This window comes from Typopeltis vanoorti, chromosome 12 (genome assembly GCF_054136105.1).
Source record: "Typopeltis vanoorti isolate ZY-2024b chromosome 12, IOZ_Tvanoo_1.0, whole genome shotgun sequence".
In the NCBI taxonomy this organism is placed as follows: domain Eukaryota; kingdom Metazoa; phylum Arthropoda; class Arachnida; order Uropygi; family Thelyphonidae; genus Typopeltis; species Typopeltis vanoorti.
Window position 1 is genome coordinate 16,833,615 of NC_143560.1, and position 24,492 is coordinate 16,858,106.

At 36.0% G+C, this 24,492-nt stretch overlaps 1 protein-coding gene across 3 annotated transcripts in view; it reads right to left on the reverse strand.

Annotated features, from left to right (window-relative positions):
* IleRS (Isoleucyl-tRNA synthetase) overlaps positions 1 to 24,492 on the reverse strand; it is a 410,216-nt gene that overhangs the window by 205,209 nt on the left and 180,515 nt on the right. For all 3 annotated transcript variants that reach the window (XM_090401998.1, XM_090401999.1, XM_090402000.1), the window contains exon 14: positions 5,496 to 5,569. In XM_090401998.1, coding sequence (XP_090258124.1) covers positions 5,496 to 5,569 — 74 coding nt within the window. The remainder of the gene's footprint in view (positions 1 to 5,495; positions 5,570 to 24,492) is intronic.

Here is a 24,492-nt window from a genome sequence, read left to right on the forward strand (position 1 = left end):
TCATTGATAGAGTATTAACGAAAGTGTTCAATAAGTATTCTGTGAGTAACTTGTGAAAGGAATTATATAGTAGTAGTATTTTGCTTAAACCTAATCTTGTCCTTTCATAATTGAAGGATTTAACTTGCTGTGATTCATTGTGATTTAGTATAACCCTTAACTTAGAGTGAATTTTGATCCATTGAGTATTTAAGCTTACATAACTGTAAATGTTTTGTGTTTTCCAATAAACATGTTTTGTATCTTATACCTGAGTTATGCCTGATTACGAATTCAAGCCACCACTTATGAAATTGAACCTTTTTTGGCGGGAAGGAATTTAGATATAATTGTTTAAGTGAGATTCGGTCTATGACTGCTAACTGAATCTGCACAGTGCTAGCGTGAGATAAATTATTGTGTGTATCCTTTTAAATTTTGAATTATTTCCCTGAACAAGAGTCTCTTCTGTTATAGGATATTGGCTGGCGCAGCGAAATATAAATTTTGCCAATATTCGAAGAGAAAATAAATCTGAATTAGTATTTTAGGAGCACGACAATAGATTAGAAGGAGAGTTATTATAGAGGTAGAATAAGATATAATATAGAGAGATAGCGACATAACAATAGAGTAGCCGGTAAGACTTTGATTGTACAAAGTTTTGAGTAAGCAAAAGGATAGATTCTAGAGACAGTAAGTTAATGTATAATAGGATTGAACTTATGATTTACGATATAACATTATATGAAAGTAAGGATATAACAATAACACAGCCGACAAAGTACAGAATTAACAATAGTGATCAGAGCTTGCTCCACCCTTGCTATGAGTTGCCTCAGCTTGCACTACCAAATGGGTCAGGTGCTGCACTATCCAGGTATTTGTTTACGCTTGGAATCGCCGAACTTTATACAGTTTCTATATTCGGCATGAAACACTTTATGTTTCTTATTCGGCTAAGAAACAATATGGAATGTAATATCCCTTAACTTAAATAAAAACTTCATTTTATTCTCATAGGGGGTATCTATAAATGATTCTTGTGGCCTTTGAATACTCTCCTTTTTAGTTCACAAGAAACCCAGGTCACCAGATCTGTGCAATAATCCAAACATGGCTGTTCAAAGCATTATAAAGAAGAATGATTAATTTCCATCTCAGTTATCCTATGAGGTGGACAAGGTACCTAACAGAATAATTAACCAAGTGATTCTATTAGGTATCTAGGCCGTTTTTGCAACATGCCCTCTAAAGGTAAACTCCCTATCTACCAACACCACCTCCAAATCTACAGCTTTATTAATTTCCTGGAGTACAGGAAATAGTACACAAATGCATAACTACACATTTCCACAAGAAAGTGGTATACATTATCTTTTGACCATACTTCCAGATGATATAAATCATCCTGCAAATTCTCTGCATTGCTTTCCTCCTTCCATACATTGGGAAGAAGAAAGATCATGGTAGGAAGGAAATGGTATTTTTACACCTACTGATAGGTAATTACTTGAAGCAGAATGTGACAGATGGGACTTAGGGTATGAGAGTGTTGAATCTTGTTATAGGGTAAGCAGACCTGTCCAATGGCAACACTGTCTCCATTTGGGGAAAGTGATCATGTGGTCTTGACTGGTGAATGGTGGAACTATAAGGCAGGTGATTATGATACACTTAGGATGCAGCTTGAAGCAGTACCATGGCAAAAAGTTCTGGAAAGGAAGGGTGTTCACAGTGCATATGGGGATAGTCAAGGAATATCTGGAGGAAGCAATATCACACTGTATATCCAAGGTCAGGAGGTTAAATCCAGTAGGAGTTAGATGGATGAGTAGCATAATCAAACATGAGCTGCAAACAAAATGTTGTGGAGGGTATATAAGGTGACCAGCTAATTCATGAACAATACAAGGATCAGGCAAGAAAGGGTACCAGCATGGTGCAGAAGGCAAAATCAGATTATAAGAAGAAATTAGTCAAATAGACAAAACTAAATCCCAGATGGTAGAGAGGTAACAGAGGCAGACAAAATTCTTGCACTATTGAGTGATCATTTTGCAAGGGTATATCATCCAGGTGAAGATATTGTTATGACAGAGGTGACATGGACTGATGTGAGAACAGAGGTTGGTGAATTGGCGGCACTTAGGTACTTTGCAGAATATGAATGCAAATACAGCTGGGGATTGGATGGAATATCGGCTCACATTTTAAGGGAATGTGAAGAGGAACTGGTGATGCCTTTTACTAGACTGCTTAAGTCTCAATTCTGGCAAAGTTCCAAGAGAGTGGAAGGAGGACAAATAATTCCTTTGTATAAAGGAGGATCTAAGTCTGTGGTAGCAAATTACAGACTAATCAGTCTCTCTGGAATGGTTGTAAAAGTCTAGTGGCTCTAGTCCAATTGTAGAAAAGTTGAGCCATGTTTCTCTTGTTGATCTTTTTCAATATCAAAAATTTAGGGAATACAAAGCACCCATCATACACCGGGGTAGACGAATAATGTGTTACATGTCTACCCTTAATTTTCCAGCTGTTATCCCATACAACATAGACACTTGATGCATGATTGATAGCTGATGTAAAAATTGGATCCAAGACTGTTTTTGATTTTGATGTTTAATAATGTGCGTTGTCTCAAGTATGTTTAAAAGTTAAAAATTTGATGTTGTAGCATATCTCAAAAATGTATTCTATGCTCTGCCTTGACGTTTTTTTTTTTTTTTCCCTGCCCTGCACTTAATGTTCCACCATGGCTTTAGATCAGAGTAGAAATCAAGATGTTTTTGGAATAGTAGTTGCTGCCTGGACAACAGAATTTGTTAATACATCACTTCTTGTATGATAAATGTGTTTCTGTTTGCCTCAGAAGAATGTAAGATCCACTGCAGAATACAAACAGGTAGGCATATGAAAGAATGTACTGTGTCCATTATTAAGAAGATAGAAGTCAAACATATGCTAAACAAACCAGCCTCACCCATTTGTTGGTATTATCCCACAGAATACTGTGTCCATTACAGTCACCCAATAAGACCTATAAGATGAGGCAGTAGTTGCAATATAAGACTATCAGGCTGATCTCAGTTAATTAAGAGTCCTGTAGTAGATTGAACATTATAATAAGAAATCCCAATTAAAAGCAGATGGGCACCACTTCCAGAGCAGGGTTAAGTTGGACATGCTGAAATGGGGTATAACTGCTGACAAGAACAGAAACTCCTCCATGAGCAGGTCCATCTCCAGTTCTGTTCTTACAAGTAGTGAAATGCCTTAAGGTAGGGATCCTCACTGGTCTGAAAAGTCTGCAGAATAAAATGAGTGTTTCTGCAGAAGAACCTTGATATCATCAATATTTTAGTGAATCCACAACAGTTCCAGTGAAAAGTAAGGATGATATTCCTGGGCAGAATATCACCCAGGTGATCACCCCTATATATCAGGATGTGCCTCATACCTGTCACTCCTTGATCTCTAAGCTGTGAACATACCCCCTCATCCAGAATTATCAAGGAGATGCTATTCTGATATCACCCCTCTAGAACAGTTGAGTGTTTAATGAAGTGTTACTATAATTGGCACTCATCTAATTACATTGCTCACAGTAGTTTTTCTGTTGAATGTTGTTGATATAATGTTTCAAAAAGAACATTACCAGAATGTATTTTTTTTTTTTTTTAAACAGTTTTGGGAGATCCTGCCAATGCTCTAAACTCTTCTAAAAAAAAATGGTACACTTATATGTGTGTGTCAGAAGTCTTTTTGCTTCTTATGTCTGCTATCAGAGTATGTATCTGTACTTGAATGTGGCCTTGTGAGAGGATCCTGAAAATTGAGGATGAAGGATTCATGCTGTAAGGAATCTTTTGGCACAACATCAGTGATCCCCATCCGCTATTGAGCTACTCATAAACATCCATTATCTGGTAAGCAATAAATGAGATTGGAAATGCTATAAGAGACTGCAGCAAGCCTTAGGTCCCTTCCCTGAAACTTATTACAACGGCTGACCCTTGCAGAGGAACATTCCTCATGAACAAATATTTTCCAGTTTTAAAAAAAATATATCAAGAGGCTCTCTCTCTCTTAACTCTCACCTTCCATCTACACACAGCACTAATATGCTATAGGTTTTGCACATCTCATGCAGTTGTTATTTAAAAAAAAAAAAAATCGTAATTGTAAAGAAATCGTGCATTTTCATTATCTGTTTAGTCAGTTTTATGGATATAAAATCTAAACTAATGGAATGAAAAAAATCTTTTCACCTGTATATGCCTACCAGAATACCAAATAATTCTACCATTTTCAAAATCTCTTAGCTCTCTTCTTAACTAGCAATCCCCTCATATTGTTTGTCTCTCTAGGCAATTCAGACACACAATCTAATATTGATTTCTTATCCTATGGACCAATATTCACACAGCTGCTCTCATCCTTGTACTGAAAATGTGCCCAAGAGCAATGATATTTGTGATTAATATGCATCATTTCCTTAGTTGAATAGTTGCTTTCAGTTTTCTAACCCATATGTTTGCTCAGAAAAATCATGAATAATTCTTATGTGATGATTTAACCCTTCAGTCGTATCCGACTCTTGGTGACTTTGTGCAGAAGTGTTTGTTGCCACAAAGTGTTCTGGTGATATTCTTTTTCACAGGGTAGTTCACCACTGCTTTTCCCCAACCCTCCCTATTTTTATCCAGGTTTGGGACCAGCATATAGCTGACAAATCTGGCATATAGCTGGGTTGTAAGTAGTTATGACTGTGAATCCATACTCATCTTCAGTCATAAAGCCCTTTGTTGTTATATGATTTTTCCCAACTCAAAAAAGTTGTGCCTCTCTAAATATCAAGCATCTCTTCTCCTTACTAGGATGGTGTCAAATAAGTGTTTAAGGAAAGGTGCTCACTGAAAATACCCTGCCCTCTCCCCCCAAAAGAAAGTGTGGCACATATATAGAACTTTGCTTTACACAACAGTGCATCAAGCATACACTGCTTGACTGTATTAAAAGTTCTGGTCAAGACGAGCATGGGTGGAAGTCTCATGCTTTTCATACTTTCCAGATCTGGTGGCTTCCTGTGACTTATCTCTCTCTATAGATAAAAATGCAGCTGAAAGAAAGAACACCTGCAGAAAACAATGGCAAAAATGATTGACTTTGTAGAAATTTACATGGAGATTACTTTGTAGAGAATAATAATCTACAGACGCTTCTGCTTGGTTTATCAGCCAGATTAGCATTCGTTTGCTCTCTCTCTCTGAAAACAGTGTGTGTGGGGGGGACACCAGTATGCTAATTTACCAGTGTTATTTTGGCAAATTTCATAACTGTATTGAACTTTTGTAACAAAGATTGGCAAGTAATAATAGAAAAGTCAGTTCTTACCTTTACAGAAAAGCACTGTGCAGTTAAACTAATAATGTAATAAGCTTAGGATATCCTCACGCAACAAGACTAATTTAATATGAAGATTAAGTCAAAGAAAATTTTAAATATATTCTTACACTTCTCTATGGAGATCAGTAACTATTACACCTGTTAATTCTTCCAATTCCTTAATGGATCCAACACATACAATCTAAGAACGTGCAAGAAAAAATCAAAATCACATTGTTATATATTACTACTGATTTAAATAGATAAATGTAATGATTTAATCAAGAATATTTGTAAAAAAGTAATTTTGTTAATTCAAATACTTGAGTGCTGTCTAATTATTTAAAGCAATCATATGTAAAGAAACACATTCATCTCATGGTCCCTATTACATGAGGAATTACCGATGAGAGAAAAAGAGATGAGTGAGAAAACACCCACCAATATTCACTCTCTTATTCACCACACTCCAAAATGAGAGTGCAATATCTTTTTCTACAAAGCCTTACCCTCCATCCAGTCAACATTCTCCTGTGTCTTAATCTGGTAAAATCCCTTGGCCATCTTAAATGTCTACCTATTCCTTGCTCTTCTGTTTACCATGCTTTGACATTCCATCAACCTCACCTCACAGCTAATATTCCTAAGTTCTGATAATGTATTAGGTAACTGTCACAGAATCCATTCTAACAATAGTCCTCATTACTATGGAAACTAATGATTGCAATACTGGAAACCAATTTATCAGTGAATGCAGCAAAAATTCTTTAAAAACTAACCAGCATTTCCAGTAATTTTGGTAAATCAAAAAGACTTTTAATGAATTTTGTAATAATTATCTTACTGACTAATTCTGTAAAAGGACAATCTATCACTAAATACAGTTCCTTGTTTGAATAAATCACTCTGACATTAATGAGTTTCATGTAGCCACATGCTTATGCTATCAGTCCACTGCTTGCATTGTTACTTTAAATTTTTTATGATTAACTTTATCATGCTAGTAACTCACAAAGTTAACAATTTAATCCCAGGCTGTATCTTGCACGAGAACCATGTCAGGCAGGAACTCTCTTGACCATAAAATGTCCTTTTTGCATTTGTCAGCCAACATTTTTTATAACTAGTTAAATATACATTGCATGCCAGTTTCAATTCAGTAAACTTTCACTTCTAAAAGTAGTTATTTATGGATTATCTTAGTGGCACAGAAAATTCCAATTGTAATATTACCTTATTTCACAGGTGTGTGTGTGTGTTTGGGGGGGGGGGGTATTTGTTTCTGAAAATTTGCATTATGTGTTTGTTTCTACACTTAGTGAAGTACATATGAATGAATAAATTTCCCTTATCAATTACTTTGAAATAGATTATTAGGACATTGTACTTAATTTAGTGATGCAATAAAACTTCTGCTCAGTTTGGCTTGCATCCTACAATACAATGAATATGGGGGGAGTGATAAATTTTATTGTCTCTAATTAACTAAATAATGTAACAATCTATCACTAATTACAATCACTGACGCGACAAGCTATATTTATTTCATGTTACAATATATATGTTCTGCTTTCAGCTGTGTAATATGACTTTTGGGAGGTAGACATCTTTCTGGTCATTTTCATTAATGTACTAAGCTACTGATATATACAGGCACTTTTTATTATTAGTTAATTTAAATATACAGTAATACATCACCTTATGACAATCTACCCATATGACAGTTTTAGTAACATGAATCAACTGATGTGCAGTTTTGTGAAATGTTTGTTTATGACATTGTTGCATCTCTCTCTGTTTTAGTGTTTCTGCAAATTATAAACTGTTTATAACCATTATGTTATTCTTGTTAATAATGGCAGATAAAATTCAAAATAAAGGTGCTGTTATTTTCACTAAAAAGAAGAATGCATAAACCAGTTTACAATATTCTAAGATTAAAATTATTAAATTCAGTTTATTTATTTTTTTATTAATTATTTATTTATTCGTATATGGAGTTTCCTCCCTTTTTCTCCCCCGTCCCTATTGGGGCGAGTTGAGCCCCTCATGGGGGGTTAAGTATTTATGGCTGTAAATCCGTGTGTGTGTTCATGGGACTGGTTTGCCTGCTTGCGGGATGAAAAACGCCAGACAAACTGGTGGAAAAAAACCCTACTGCCCGCGCCCAAGACCGGCTAACTTGGCTATGGCTGAGGAAGGTCCTCAAATTCCTCACATCTTCGACGAGAATCGAACCTGGGACACTCCTTCCCCAGTCATATGGTTGCAAAGTGCACAGCCACTAGGCTAACCATGCAGACATTAAATTCAGTGAAGAGTGTGTATACTGAGATAGGATGAAGGCTAAACTTACCTTGCAATACCAGTGTTATAGCTAAAAACAAAGATAAAGTGAAAAGCACTACACTAGTTAATAACATAGTTATCCACATGCGCGACAATTTTATTGCCAAAATGGAAAGACTTTTAATCATGTAGACCGATGACAAAGCTGGTTGGCATGTTCCCTTAAGCCAGTGTTTCCCAACGTGGGGAGTACGCCCCACAGGAGACAATTTGAATATTTTTGGGGACAACTAGAAAATGACATTGCATTCATCACCTCATCACCGATATACCCAAATAACTCACCATTGTCGGCGATAAATTGTCGATGTTGCAACCTGACTTTCCGAGAAAAAAAGCTAGTACAGCATTCAACATAAATACAGTATCAAGAACTCTCAGAAAAGCAAAATGATGAGTCTATTAGAAATTTATTTAACATAAAAGGAACAATGGCATAGCTTTCTAACGAGACAGAAATGAAATACCGAAATTCAACTAGTTTTGCAAAAAAAAAAAAAAATACTGTTGCCCTTCCCATCGTCATATTTAGTTGTATGTGGCTTTAGTGCTGTAAATGACTTGCTACTGAAAAAAAAAAAGAAATCATCTGGATATCACAAACCATGGGGATTTGAGATTGAAAATGACTAAATTAGTACCTCAAATAAAAACTCTTCGCAGCAGACATCAAGCTCAAGGATCGCATTAACTTGGATTTTATTTTCCCCGAGTTCAGTTCGATTTATGTTTTATAACATACAAAGTGGAATATAAAATTTATATTCATTGAAGAAAGTCAAATTAAAAACAATTTTACCTATGTTCCTTTTTTTTATTTAAAGTACATATTTATATTATACTTTTTCAGAACTTGCTGACTATTATGCTGGGGGGGGGGATCAAAATCTTTGAGGCATTGAGGTGGAGCATGATCCAAAAAATGCTGGGGAACACTGCCTTAAGCCAAACTATTCAGAATATCTTTTTTGTTTGCATAACTGGTGTGAATTAATGCTTCATTTGTGTATATATATGATTGATATGCTGACGACATAGTAATCAATACAGACAGCCAAGAAAAATCAGAAAATATCCTGACCAAGTTGCATCAAACAAGTAACAAATATGATGTGAAAATCAATTTTAGTAAAACAAAACTAGGAAGAAAAAGAGAAGCAATCCAAATGAAAACAGGAAACAATAATATAGAACAAGTAAAGAAATTCAATTTCCTAGGCTCAATGATCACTGAAGATCTAGACTATTTTGAAACCATAAAACATTGAATCAGTAATCGATGGATAACAATGGGCAGACTACAAAAAATATGGAACAATAAAAGATTAAGCAAAGAACTCGAACTAAAGATATATAAAAGAATGATAATGCCCACAGTACTCTATGGCTCAGAATGCTGGATCTTGAGGGGAAAAAAAAAAAAAGAAATGGATAAACTCAATGCTTTTGAAATGAACTGCCTAAGAAAAATCAATAGAACAAGCCGGACAGAATGAAAAACAAATAAAAAAAATAAAAAAAACTTTAAAGAAACAATAATTACAGCGCTAAAAAAAAAAAAGAGCCAACTAAGCTGGTTTGGACGTGTCTCATGAATAAACTCAGAAAGACTACCAAACATATTATTAAATGGTAGAATTGAAATGGGGGAAGGGGGTGGTTTGAGACAGTCTTCCTCAATCTCCGCCTTTTATATCATTTGCTGTCCTTTGGCCTTCCTTCCAAACCTTCCTGGAGGCTACCTTAAATCACCCATGTTTACGTTAGGTTTTGGCGGCAAAATTCACATAATCCGGTGACTTTTGAGACTAAGATGAAAAGCCAAACGGCTATTTTTCTGGCGAGGTTGTTAAATTAAGGGGATAAAAATCCCTTATTGTTTTTCAGCCAGTTTCGCATACCGGCTGAAAAACAATAAGGGATTTTTATCCCCTTAATTTGACCTTTGAGACTGTTGTTGACCTTCAGTTCACTAGCCTAATCCGGTCTGATCTTTATAGTTACAATTGCTTGTGGTTCTACATTCAGTTATTCTAACATTATATTATAAAATTTATTACATTACAGTAGGTTACATACATTTCTAATTATATGTATTTTATGGCCTATGTAAAATTGATATAGGTGAAAAAATATTTCTATATTTCACCACAAGAGATTTTACAGAACCTTTGCAGGTCCAACTGGAATGCATTTCAAAAACAAATTGAGCAAACCATCAGAGCAATTCCATCCATCCCTAACTGCTATCCAAGATTTGTTAAACTAATCAAAACTGCAGCCAAAACCTCTATTCCTAGAGGCTACAGAAAACAATAGCTGTAGTAGGGAAACTGAGGAACTTTTAGCCAAATATGAAAAGACAGAAGACCCAACTGTTGCTAAGGAGCTCACAGCAATGCTGGATAAAAACAGAAAGGAAAAATGGATCTTAACCATCCATGAACTCGATTTCACCACATCTATCCGGAAAAGCTGTTCTGAGAAAATTAGGTGGGGCACAACCAATAACACACAAAACAACAGAGATAACTCCTGATCAAATGGCTAATCATTTATTGAAAACCTCCAAGATTTGTCCTAGCTCTATTAGGAAAATTACTGTGCAATCTTCCATCAGACAAATCCTGAAGACGGGTCCAATCTTCCTGAATTTGTACACCCAGTTTCTTGGGAAGAGGTACAGGTAGCTTTAAAACTCACCAAGAATGGCAAGGCTGCAGGAGTGGATGGTATCCTCCCAGAGTTTCTAAAACATCTTGGTCAACAAGACCAAACATGGCTGGCCGCCCATTTCTCAAAAATTATAATGACTGGAAAACTACCAAATCTGAGGTGGGAAGCCAAAATAATTGCCATACCCAAACCAGGGAAAGATCCAAATGATGTCAAAAATATACGACCTATCTCCTTGCTTTGCTCCACCTTTAAGCTCTTTGAAAGAATTCTCCTTAAAAGAATTTCACTCATCGAAAGAGCACTCCTGATTGAACAAGCTGGCTTCAGGCTGGGAAGAAGTTGCTGTGACATGACAACACAGATTGAAGCAGGCTTCCAGAAGAAACTTAAATCCGGAGCCATTTCATTGACCTAATATCAGCTTATGACACAGTCTGGATCAGGGGCCCTCCTCCTAAAGCTAAGCAATATCATAAGGTACAAAACAATTTTCCAGCTTTTAGAATCCATTCTCTCCAACAGAAAGATCCAGGTCCATATTGGCAGAAAAAAGAGCAGGCCCAGATTCCTTCACAACAGTCTCCCACAAGGCTCTGTGTTATCTCCTTTACTCTTTAACATCTACATGTACGACTTACAGCATACCAGCTCAACCAGCACATACCAGCTGATGACCTAGCGATCCTACATCAATCTACCTCCTTTGCCAAACTGGAATCAATCTTGAACAAAGACCCAAACATCCTGGAAGCGTACTTCAAGCAGTGGTACTTGAAGCCAAACCCAACAAAAACTGTGTCCACAGTATTTCACCTGAGCAATGGAGAGGCGAATCAACACCTCAACCTTTCTTTCTGCGGAAAAATGGTAGAACATGAGCCCCATCTGAAATTGCTTGGAATGAGCCCGGACAGAAGCCTAACCTATAAAAGGCACATCACCAACCGCCAACAAAATTAAAATGAGAAACAATATCATTGTTTCTCATTCACAACCCCAGGTCGTTCCATCAAGGCTTGTTGGAACGACCTGGGGTTGTGGTGCAAAAGTCCTAAAGTCTTCTGCAATAGCCCTCGCATTCTCTGCAGGCAGAATATTGTGCCCCTGTCTGGGAAAGAAGTGTACACACACACACTAAAATTATAGACACCCAGCTAAACTCTACTATGTGCACAATTAGTGGGACAGTGAGAAGCACCCCTCTCTCCTGGCTTTGCTCAAAACATACGGAGAAGAGAAGACAAGCCTCTATTAAAGAATGTGATGAGCAATCCACTCCTGCCCCTGCACCAGACTCTCATAAATCCACCTAGTCTTTGCCTAAAATCTAGAAAGCCTTTCTGGTCCATGGACAAACTCTCTTCAGCTGCCCTGCCATCAACACCTGACATGTGGAGAGAATACTGGTCCAACAATCTCCAAACAAATGAAGAGCAAAACCAGGCTGTGCTCTGCAGCCTGGTTTTGCTCTTCCTAGGAAGATTTGGTCATCAACAAGATCAGAACTAATCAGGGCAGATGTGGCTACCTACTACATAAATGGAGGCTGTTAGACCACCCTTATTGTGATTGTTCTCCCATGGCTCAGACGATTACGCATATTGTGAATGACTGCTCAAGGTGCCAATTTCATGGTGGTGGCCTAGAGGATATCCATAAGGTGATGGATGAGGTTTTGGATTAGCTTTCCAGACTGGACATTGACCTATAGCTGTTCTGTATTCCTTTTGCCATAAGAATAAATAAATGGTAGAATTGAAGGACAGCCCAGCAGAGGAAGACCAAGAAAGAAATGGATTGACAGCATTAAAGAAAGCATCCACTTAAACTCCATAACAGAACTACATAAACAGCAGACAGACAGACAGAAATGGCAAAAATTCATCTTCGAGGAACTCAACCTGCCATGAGCGGATGAAAAGATATGACTAATTGAAAGCATTATTGAACTATTACATGCATCTACAATTGGGGAAAGAAAAAAAAAAAAAAACAGCGATTCACTATACAGTGGTGGTCTGGAACTCAAAATTGTCATATGATCTGGATACGGCCACTCTAGACTTACCAAATATAGAACTTCTTTTAATTACTAATCTCTAATATATCCCTCAAATCTATCACCTCTTTACATATATATGAATTTAATGGAATCAGTTATCCCTGTCTATTGAATACGTTGAAGTATCAAAATATTTTGACACTGTATGCCTGTGTAGCCCCATAGAAGTGCCAATTGCTTCCATAGCAAATGGCACTTTTATGTGGCCATTATAAATGGCATCCAGTGAAGAGAGGCCAATGGCCAAGTTATAATTATCCTTGGACCTTTTATCTCTGATTGCCTATCGGTGGAGATTGAAATGGCCCTTCAATCTCCAAAAATCAGATAGGGCTAAAATGACCTCTCCTGTTCCCTTAGGGAATAAAAGATGTTATAGTCTTTAAAGGTACCTGTGGCATAACTGTAAAATAACTTAACACGATAACCACAGTAACAGACTTTAATAAAATAGAGGTACAAATATTTCGTACTGAAATTAACAGTACATCACCAGTGTAGAACAAACAGTTAAAAGGAATGGAATACAAAGTACAGAACAGTTGGTGGATTACCAATTAAAATTATTAATTCTTAATTATTATTAAATAATTAAGAATTAATATTCTTAATTATTGAATTTTCTATTCTCAATTTTATCAATATTAATTTTCTAGCATGCGGCAAGAATTAAGAATAATTCATAATTATTAATAAATAATTATTTAATATTTTATTAATATTAATTTTCTAGCATGCTGCAACAATTTTAATTGGTAATCCACTGATTGTTCTGTACTTTGTAATAAAATATTATTAATATTAACAATTAATAATTCTTATTATTAAATAATTAATTATTTAATATTTTATTAATATTAATTTTCTATCATGCGGCAACAATTTTAATTGGTAATCCACTGACTGTTCTGTACTTTGTATTCCATTCCTTTTAAATGTTTATTCTACACTGATAATGTACTGTTAATTTCAGTATGAAATATTTGTACCTTTGATTTCATTAAAGTCGATTACTGTGGTTATCGTGTTAAGTTATTCTAAGATGTTATAGGATTTGTTTTATTTATATATATATATATATATATATATATATATGTAATAAAATATTATTAATATTAACAATTAATTCTTATTATTAAATAATTAATTATTTAATATTTTATTCATATTAATTTTCTATCATGCGGCAACAATTTTAATTGGTAATCCACTGACTGTTCTGTACTTTGTATTCCATTCCTTTTAAATGTTTATTCTACACTGATAATGTACTGTTAATTTCAGTATGAAATATCTGTACCTTTGATTTCATTAAAGTCGATTACTGTGGTTATCGTGTTAAGTTATTTTAAAGATGTTATAGGATTTGTTTTATTTATTTATTTATATATATATATATATATATATATATATATATATATATATATATATATATATATATATATAATCATCATCATTATAAACAGCTTTTTTCAGTCCGGTGCTGGACATCCTCTTCGTGCTTCAATTTTTGCTGGTCTTGTGCATCTTTCCACCATAAATGTCCATAACATCTTATTCCAGTCCCATCTTACCATTGCTCTACCTGGTTTCCAATAACCAATTCATGGTGTCCATTCTGTTATCCTCTTTGTCCATCTGTTGTCAGACATTCTCATCACCTGTTGCCCAACAGCATCCGTTGCATTTTATTACTAATGCAATGCCCATTACCTTTGTTTTCTTCCTTATCCAAGTATTATTCTTTTTATCTAGCTGGATTATTCCCAAAATGGCTCTTTCCATGTTTCTTTGTAGTATTTTTAGTTTCTCTAGGTGTTTTTTTTAGTGAGATTCCAGTTTCACTACCATAAGTCACTGTTAGGAGTACACACTTTGTAGTTCTTTATTTTTAGGCAGTTTGGTAAATTGCTTGTCAATCTCTCTCTCTCTAATGGTTAAAAACTTTCTATCTTACTGTTATTTTAGCTGAAATGTTATTATCAAGTTTGTGGTCATCTGTAATTATTTGTCCTAGATATATGTATGAATTATATGTATGAACACTTCAGAATCCTGGTCAGGAGAAGTGTATATGCGACCACAGCAAAGATGCCACTACAACAACAGAAACGGCCCCGAGTCCTGTGCGGCCCACACTCACCTTTCTACAGCAGTGGTAAGGCACCGAGTGTAGCCAGGGGTGCTAAGAATCTCGCAGATGAAAACAGGCCGCCTCTTAAATCTATGAAAATGGTAATCGGTACCCTCACTACTCAAACTCTGGCAAAAGACTACAGAATAGATTTATTAATCAAAGAACTAACCAATATCAACTTGGATATCCTGCTAGTGAATGAAACAAAAAGATTGAAAGAACTGACAGCAAGATGGTACAATGACTCACAGATACTCCTCGGAGCATTTTCAAACAATGGCAAACAAGGCGGAGTGGACTTCATTGTTAAATCTAAGCTCACCAAGTCGATCCTTTCTTGTAACATCTTATCTGAAAGAATAGGTGTACTCGTAATTGGAATAGAGAACAATATAACAATAAAATTAATATCCTACTATGCTCCAACATCTGTAGCTGATAATCAAAAAATAGAAAATTTTTACATGAATCTTGAACAGGCATTAAATTACAAGTTAACATACACATTCGTTGGTGGTGACTTTAATGCCAAAATAGGATGTGGAAAAGAAGATGAAAAGTTTATAGGACCATATTGGCCTATGAGAAAGAAATAGAAGAGGATAGAGATTAGCTAAATTTGCTGCAGCTGAACAACTTTTTATCATGAACACTTTTTTTCAACAAACACCTACGAAGAAGATGGACTTAGTAATCACCGAATGGAGACACAAAAAATGAAATTGATTACATTTTAACAGACTGTAAAAGACTAGTACAAAATGTTGGTACAATAGGCAAAACATACTTCGACATAGATTCTGACCACAGACCTCAGAGCCATTATAAGAATAGACCACAAAAAAGAACAACATATCAGGGCAACATCAAACCATAAAAGACAACCCAAACAAATAGACTACCACAAGTTCAGGAAGTACATAGAAGAGACCGAATGGACTATTAAAAACTGTTACATAAATGATGACTATATTGACTTTATTAATAAATTCAATGAGTGCAAGAAAAAAATCAGAAATTCCTGTGAAACAAAAGAAAAGAGAACGACTCTCACCTCAAACTATAGAACTACTGAAAAAGAGAAAACTGAAGAAAGTTTTCTAGAATACAAAATTATCTGTAAGTTACTAAGGAAAAGAATTCTAGAAGACTACAAAGCTTTCAGGATACAAAAATTAAGAGAAGCATGCGGGCAAAAAACCAGCCTGAAAAAAATAGAGAGACTTAAATTTTAAACAGTCAATTCCATCTGCTTTACAAGATCAAAATGGAGAAAAACATACTAATAGAAAAAGGATAGAAGAAATTGTGCAGAATTTTTATAATGATCGCTATGCAACTAAATGCCAAGTTTCAGAACCTATAATTCCAAAACCAAGCAATATACCAGATGTACTTCCAGAAGAAATAGAACATGCCCTTAAGACAATGAGTAAAGGTAAAGCCTCAGGACTTGATCATGTTAAGACTGAAGAAATCCAACAAGGTGGACCAATTATTTTCAAAGCCTTGGCTGCCAGATTCACATGGTACTTCAAAGAAAGAAAGATTCCAGAGGAATGGAAAAACCTCAAAAACCATACCTCTATTCAAAAAAGGCAACAAGAAAGACATAAAAAACTATCGTCCAATCTGTCTACTCTCTCACATATATAAGATCATGAACAGAGTAATACTGAACAGAATCCAAAACACTCTAGAAGACAACTCCAGCAGAGAGCAGGCAGGATTCAGAAGAGGCTTCTCCATAATAGATTATATCCAGGTCATTTCACAACTAACAGAAAAATGCAGAGAATATCAAATCCCTCTATGTTTCCTCTTTATTGATTTTAAAAAAGAAATCATTTGATACCATAGAACACAATGCAGTCATCAGTACCTTACTGGAAATAAATGTAGACCCTGCTTATATCCACATGATAAAAGAAATTAACAAAAATCAGACCACACAAATAACCCTATTTGATCAACCTATAAATATAGATATAAAGAGAGGGGTCTGCCAAGGCGATGTGATCTCCCCAAATCTATTTACCAGCACTTTAGAATACATTCTGAAAAAAATAGACCTAAACGGAGGAATAAGCATAGATGGTGAAAAGCTACAAATTCTTATGTTTGCCGATGATCTAGTACTGATATCCCACAACCCAAAAGACCTAGAAGAAATGGTGCAAAAGTATACACAAACAGCAGTAAGATAGGCTTAGAAATGAATCTAGAAAAAACAAAATGGATCGAAAACATCTACACAAGTGACAGTCACCTATGTATTGATAACATCCCTATAGAACAAGTTGATTCATACAAGTACTTAGGACAAACAATAAAAATGAATAACAATTTATGTGAAGAACTAGCAAGAAAGAAAGCTGCATGGCTATCATTCAACAGACTAAAAGAAACACTTACCGATCCAAATCTTGACATCTCTCCGAAGGCAAAACTATTTAATAATGATATTCTACCATCACTCACACGTGGATCAGAAACATGGAACACGACAAGAAAAGAAGAAGAGACTCTCAGAATAACTCGGCATGCAATAGAACGCATGATTTATAACATCAGCAGAATGGAACGTGTTAGAAACACGGAACTAAGAAAGAGATCAGGCATAAAAGATGTAGTAACTGCAGTATATGAAATCAAGATGAGATGGGCAGGTCACATAGCACTCAACGATGACAGATGGACATATAGAATACTCAACTGGCAACCAAGAATAAAGAGAAAACCAGGAAGACCACCTACAAGATGGGAAGATCCACCAGTGAAATCTATGGATATAACATGGAAGAGAGAGGCTCAAGATCGAAATCGTTGAAGGCATCTTTGTGACCTGCACTCGAGACGGCACCCGTGTTTCACTCATGCAGAAATCCTGAGTGAAACACGGGTCCATCAAGGTAATATGTATGAATTCACTATTTCAATATGTCTTTGATTTATTTCGATTTGGTTTTGTTCTGGAGTATTTCCATTACAGATTATTCTTGATTTATCCACATTTATTTGTAGTCATATCTCCAGCCTTACTGAATTAAATTCAATAATCACGTGTTCTCATGATTGTTCCGGTAGCTGAAGGAGGATTAGCCAACGTTGAGTTTCAATGTTGCCCAGGGTACGCCCGATTGTGATTTCTGAGTGATCGCTTTTGTATATAACACAATCTATGAGGAGGCTCCTTCAATGTACCCCAGAGAATAGAAAGAGAATAGAGCTGCTGGCCCGGACGACATTCAGACAGAACAGATAAAGCGTTTTGGTCCGGTAACCATCCAATGGTTGGTGAAATTGATGAATAGGTGTGTAGAATCTCTTCAGTTGCCCAAATTATGGAGGAAGGCTCAAGTGGTAGGTTTAAGTAAAGCTACTTAAAGAACTAGCAAAATAGTTTGCTAGTTCTTTGCTAGCAGAACTAACGAAAATTCTTTAGAATCAAAGAATTCTAAAGAATTTTTAGTCGAAGAATTTTCGCCCTGTTTATCTCCTCTGCCACTTGTATAAAGTTTTTGAACAAATGATTCTGGAAAGAATAGCAGCAAACACTGACGAGAAACTTATACCCGAGCAAGCCGGTTTCCATCCCGGAAAGTTCTGCTGCGGCCAAATTCTGAATCTCACGCAGCACATTGAAGATGGTTACGAGAAGAAGCTTGTGACTGGAGCAGCTTTTATCGATCTTTCAGCAGCATATGACACTGTTAATCACAAGAAACTGTTGGTCAAGCTGTACCAAATAACGAAAGATTTTCACCTCATGAATATAGTTAAAACCATGCTCCAGAATCGACGATTCTAAGTAACTTTGCAAGGAAAGAAGGAGAGCAGATGGAGAAATCTGAAGAATGGTTTACCCCAAGAAAGCGTATTGGCCCTGATGCCCTACAATATTTATACTAACGATCAGCCAACCCACCCAAAAGTGAGGAGGTTTATCTATGCCGACGACACAGTTATAGGCAGTCAAGCAAGGAGTTTTGAAGAAATTAAGAAGAGGTTGACAGAAGCCTTAGAAATACTCTCCAATTACAATGAGACCAATTGCCTGAAGCCTAACCCAAACAAGACTCAGGTATGCGTTTTCCATCTGCGCAACAGGGAAGCAAAACACCAGTTAAACATTGTCTGGAGAGGAAAACGCCTCGAACACTGCACCAATCCCAAATATCTTGGAGTTAAGCTGGATCATACCTTGTCGTATAAGGTACATTGCCAGGAACTAAAAGGAAAAATCTATGTAAGAAATAACATCATAAGAAAAATGACCGGCACGACGTGGAGAGCTCAACCAGAGGTACTTCGCTCGACGGCTTTGGCATTGTGTTTTGCTGCAGGGGGGGTATGCTGCCCCAATGTAGGTGGCATCCGCCCATGCGAAACACGTGGATGTGGTTTTAAATGATACCATTAGGATCATAACCAGATGCCTAAGACCAACTCCAGTCAACAAGCTGTATCCCTTAGCAGGCATAGCACCACCAGGCATAAGATGTCAAGTGGCTGGTGAGATGGAGAAAAAAAAGCAGATGACGGACGAAAGACATCCAATGTACGGCCATATTATCACGGCTTCTAGACTCAAATCAAGGCATAGTTTTATGCAAAGAACTAAACCATTGATCCATAAACCTGAGGAGCGACGCCTTGTTCTATGGAGGGAATCGGTTCAACTTCAAGAAGCCCCCATAATTAAGGAAGAGTTAACCAAGGGATATCACCTACCCTATAGCATCTGGAGGACTCTGAACCATCTTAGAGTGGGAGTGTCCAGATGCAGAAGTAACCTGATGAAATGGGGTTGAAGAAACTGTAGGTGTTGGAACATAAGAGTCAAGTATCTGTTGGATTTGATTGGAGTTATAATCATTTGATTCCATTAACTTTTTAATGATGGAAAGTTCTTTTTGTAAGATTACTGGGGAAGAGCACACTTTGTGTGCTCTATGAATTAGAGATTTAAAAATGCCAAATTTTTGAGATATATGGTGCGCAGACTTTTTGTGAATGTAGCTGCCAGTAAAAGTGTGTTTTCGAAAGACGCTTGTAGATAAGGTACCAGAAGACGTTCTAGTACGGAGGATGGTAAAGTATCAGAGTTTTCTTTTTCCATAGTGAACTGGATGCGTGGGTGAAGGTTATTTATCCATTGTAGAAAAGTGGAAAGTTCATCTTCAGTGTGTGATCAAACAGCAAAAACATCATCGACGGAACGGTACCAAAGGGATGCTTGAGGATGAATGGATGAGAACATAGTATCTTCGAATTGTTTCAAATAATAGTTTGCCAAAGGTGGAGACAGAGTGCTACCCATGGCAGTACCTTCAATTTGTTTGTAGATTTTGTTTTTCCAACTGAAATAACCTGAGCGGATGACATATTCAAATATCCTTGTGATATCTGCAGAGTAATTTTCATATAACGAATTGACTGTGTTGGTTAATGGGATATTGGTGAACAGAGAAATGATTTCAAAACTGACTAATATTTCAGAATCTGTAATTTTTATATCCTTGATTTTTTCAAGAAAATCTGTTGAGTTTTTTATATAGGATCTGGAATGACCAGTGAGAGCAGTAAGGACATGGTTGTAAATTGCATCGACTCTCCAACTTATCGGATTGCAAAAGTATTATCACATTCCTCAAGTGCTCTCACTGGTCATTCCAGATCGTATTAAAAAAACTCAACAGATTTTCTTGAAAAAACCAAGAAATGTGTATCACATTTTGGGAAGTTTAACATAATAATATTTATTTAGATTGGGTTGGTTTTTAAATCTGTTGCGATTCTTAAAAAAAAAAGTCTTTTGATAAGGAAAAACAAAGCTTGAGAGAAATGGGAGGGCGGCAATAATGCCAGTGGTAAAGCTATATTAAAATTGAAGATATTAAAAAGGAAGTTGACATTATTAATAATCTATGATGGTGTGGGTACTTAAACAGAATGGGAGATGTAAATAAATTTGTTTTGAAGCACAAGTGGCACTACAAAGAGAAGTGATCAAGATACAGGTAGGTGGTAAGTTAGGAATGCATCAAAAGATTTTGCAGTAAGCTTAAGCTGATCAAATCAGGGTTCTAGAAAATTTTGCCGTAAACATTTTCGCAAGAGGAAAATTTGATGCAAACATTTGCACTGTAGGAAAATTTGCAGTAAGATATTTTGCATTGATTTTTGTAAATAATCAATGGATGATAAAGGGTATTATAAAATCATTAAAAAGGCAATTTTTTATTAAGGTGAATGTCAGTGATACATAACATAATGAAAACATTTAAAAATTGTGAAAATAAATAATTTGTGATCAAGATTTTGTGCCATATGAAACAAACAATCTGTTATAGTTGTTGACGTAAATATGTTAGAAAAAGCATTGAGAGTTGCTTTCTCGAAGTCAGCCGTTAATGTTTTGGGATCTAATGATGAATGTAAGCCCTTTAAGGCACTGAATTCTGATTTGCAAGGAAGCAAAGCAAAATGCCGTCATGGAATCCTTAGGGGTCTCATGACAGTCCCAAGCCTGGATAAAGAAGGATGGCCGGTCAGATGAGTGTCGATGTTCTGACCATAAAGAGAAAACACAATTGTTATCTGATGCCTATATGATCAACAGCTACAACATGCCAGCTCATACGTTGCCCAGATCAACAAAGTCCACGATACCAATTGAGCGATCAGGGTTGGATTGAAAAGTGGGATACCAAAAGGAAACAGAAACTAACAGAACTATTATCAGTAGAAACATGGAATGTACGGACACTTTGGATGTCAGGAAAACTAGAATTACTTCGCGAGGAAATGAAGAGATATCAGTGTGATATACTAGGACTGGCAGAGATGAGATGGGCATCATCAGGAGAGATAAATGGATGCGAAGTCATATGGTCAGGGCATGACACCAAGCATAAAGCAGGAGTTGGCTTCCTTCTTAACAAAAGAGCTAGAGAGGCACTATTAGGCTATAAACCAGTCAATGAATGAATCATAGAAGCAAGATTTCAAGCAAAAAAATTTACTATATATCAACAGTCCAAATATATGCACCCACATCTGATAGCATAGATGAGGATACTGACTTATTTTGAAAGATCTGAAAGAGACAATACCAAAGCAAGATGTACTAATTATTGAAGGAGATTGGAATGCCAAAGCCAGAATAGATACTGATGGTTGGGAAAGAGTCATGAGAAAATGGCTGGCCTGCTTGTCTGAGTGGATAGTGTATCTGTTCTCCAGCCAAAAGGCTGTAGGTTCGAATCCCGCTAAGGCATGGATATTTGTGATTGTCTGTGAAAATACTAGTGGTGGTTGGAGGTAGATGGTGTTGGTGTAGTTGCGGTCAGTTTGTGATTGAATGGTGGAGACGAAGTTGCAGAGTAGGTGCCCTCCCTCGATGACTCCTTGGACTCCCTGGAGTGCCAAATAATAATAATAATAAAATATGGTTTCAGAGAAAGAAACGAACGAGGTGAAAAAATGTTAGAATTTCCTATGGACCACGAGATGATGATCTGTAACACAAGATTCCAGCAAAAGGAGTTTAGAAAATGGATGTGCCAATCAAATGATGGGAAAACCAAGAACATGATTGATATGATTATGATTAAAAGAAGATGGATAATATTAGTACAGCAGTGTCAAACTTTTCAAGGAATGGATATAGACTCAGATCATAGTTTAGTGACTGCAAACATAAAGTTGAAATTAAAAAGAAAATATAAACCCCGCCATCAGAAATGAAGAGATACAGCAAGAATAAGTGAACCAGAAATAGGAAGATACAGGACAGTGGTGTTAGAGGAGAAACTTAAAAGTGTGGGCAAAGAAAAAAATTCGAATCTAAGTGTGAAAGGAGTAATGAAGATGATAGAAGATACAATTGAAGAAACAGTACCAGAAGAAGAGAAGATCAAGACGAAATGGATTAGACAAGAAAGACTGAAGTTAGTATAGGAGAAAAGAATGTTGAAGAATGTTGATTTAAGAATTGATACATCAGAACAAATAGAAGAGCAATATAGAAGAACGTGTAATGAGGTGAAAAAAGCAGTCAGAATGGATAAGATGAAATGGTTAGAAGTCCAATGCAATAATATAGAACAGTACTATGGAGAGCATAAAACTAGGGAGGTGTACAAAATGATTAGAACCATTCATAGAAGGTGGCAACCAAAACAGACCACAGTTAAAGATGAAATGGCAAAGTATTGATGAATAAAAATAAAATTGTACAGCGATGGACAAGATACTGCAGTGAGTTATATGAAAAAACAACTAGATTTAGATAGCACTGGGAAATTAACTGAAGAAGTGAAGCAGCTATCACCACCAGTTAATGAGTATGACATGGAATCACTTGATTGGTATCACGAACCTTGTTCATTCAGGCAACGTCCGAGCCTGTATGTTGTAGCTGTTGATCATATAGGCATCAGATAACAAGTGTTTTTTCTTTACAATCAGAGCATTGACACTCATCTGACCAACCCTCCTCCTTTATCCAGGTTTGGGACTGGCATGAGACCCCTAAGGATTCCATGGCAGCTTTTTGCTTTGCTTCCTGGCAAATTAGAATTAACTTACAGCAGATTATTCAGTTTTTTTAAAGGGCTTATGTTCATCATTAGATCCTGAAACATTAACGGTTGACTTCAAGAAAGCAACCATCAACGCTTTTTATAACATATTTACATCAACAACCATAACAGGTTGTTTATTTCATATGGCACAAAATCTTCATTGCAAGTTGCTATTGGCATGAAGCTATGCTATCAAACAGATGATGAATTCAACATGAAAATTAAATGCTTCACAGCATTAGCATTTGTTTTGAATGTTCTTTACAGGAAATGAAGGTGCGTGATGGCAATTTTTTCTATTTCTTCTTCTTCCAATGAGCACTGTTACTGATGGATTTGTTGAATTGACGATCTGCAGCAAAAAGTTAATTATTTATGCAGTATCTCTTTTAATTTACACAATTTTTAAATGATTTCATTATGCTATGTATCACTGACATTCACCTTAATAAAGAATTGCCTATTTAATGATTTTATAATACCCTTTATCATCCATTGATTATTTACAAAAATTGATGCAAAATGTCTTACGGCATAAATGTTTATGCCAGATTGTCCTACGGAGAAAATATTTATGGCAAATTTTTCAGCCAAGTCAAATCAAATGCCCAATAGATAAGAGCCAAATATATAAAGAAAACTAGTTATGAAATTTTAATATATTATTGCGGTCATAATATCTGATAAAACCCTCATGAGTGTATAGAAATTCTGAAACTACTTTTCTACTATTGTTTCACTAATATGATTCAAAACAAATGCACATGAGGTGCTTACAAGTTGAGGCTAAATAATGGGAGGAGACCTCCATATAGTCTTTAAGGAATGCAGAGAACCAGCCAGGAGTTCTAACCTAATGTCCAACTCTCACCTTCTTGGCACCTGTTAGCAGGTATCTACCAGGATAGTGAACAAATGAGAATGGCAATCTGAGCTTTAGCGAACCAAATTGTATTCTGTTGTATTAAACAAATATAACATGATGGTACAACATGATAGGACTTTAGGCCTGCTGGGATGTCACCTAGTTAAAGAAGGCCCTGTTGTTTTCATTAGGAAACTAGTGCAAACAACAAGTTACTGAAATAAATTCCAAATTGACATTAACAGAGCTCAGGACTGGTATGTTCAAAATATAACATATATTCAATATTGCATTGAAAAGAAAAGTGTGCAAGAAAGTTTTCAAATGAATCAAAGTTGAGCAGCTTTCAGAGGTGAACTATAGACTCAAATTCACAAATAATATGTAAGGAAAAATGAAATAATTTGAAAACAAGAACCAAACGTTGAAGATTCAGTGGCAG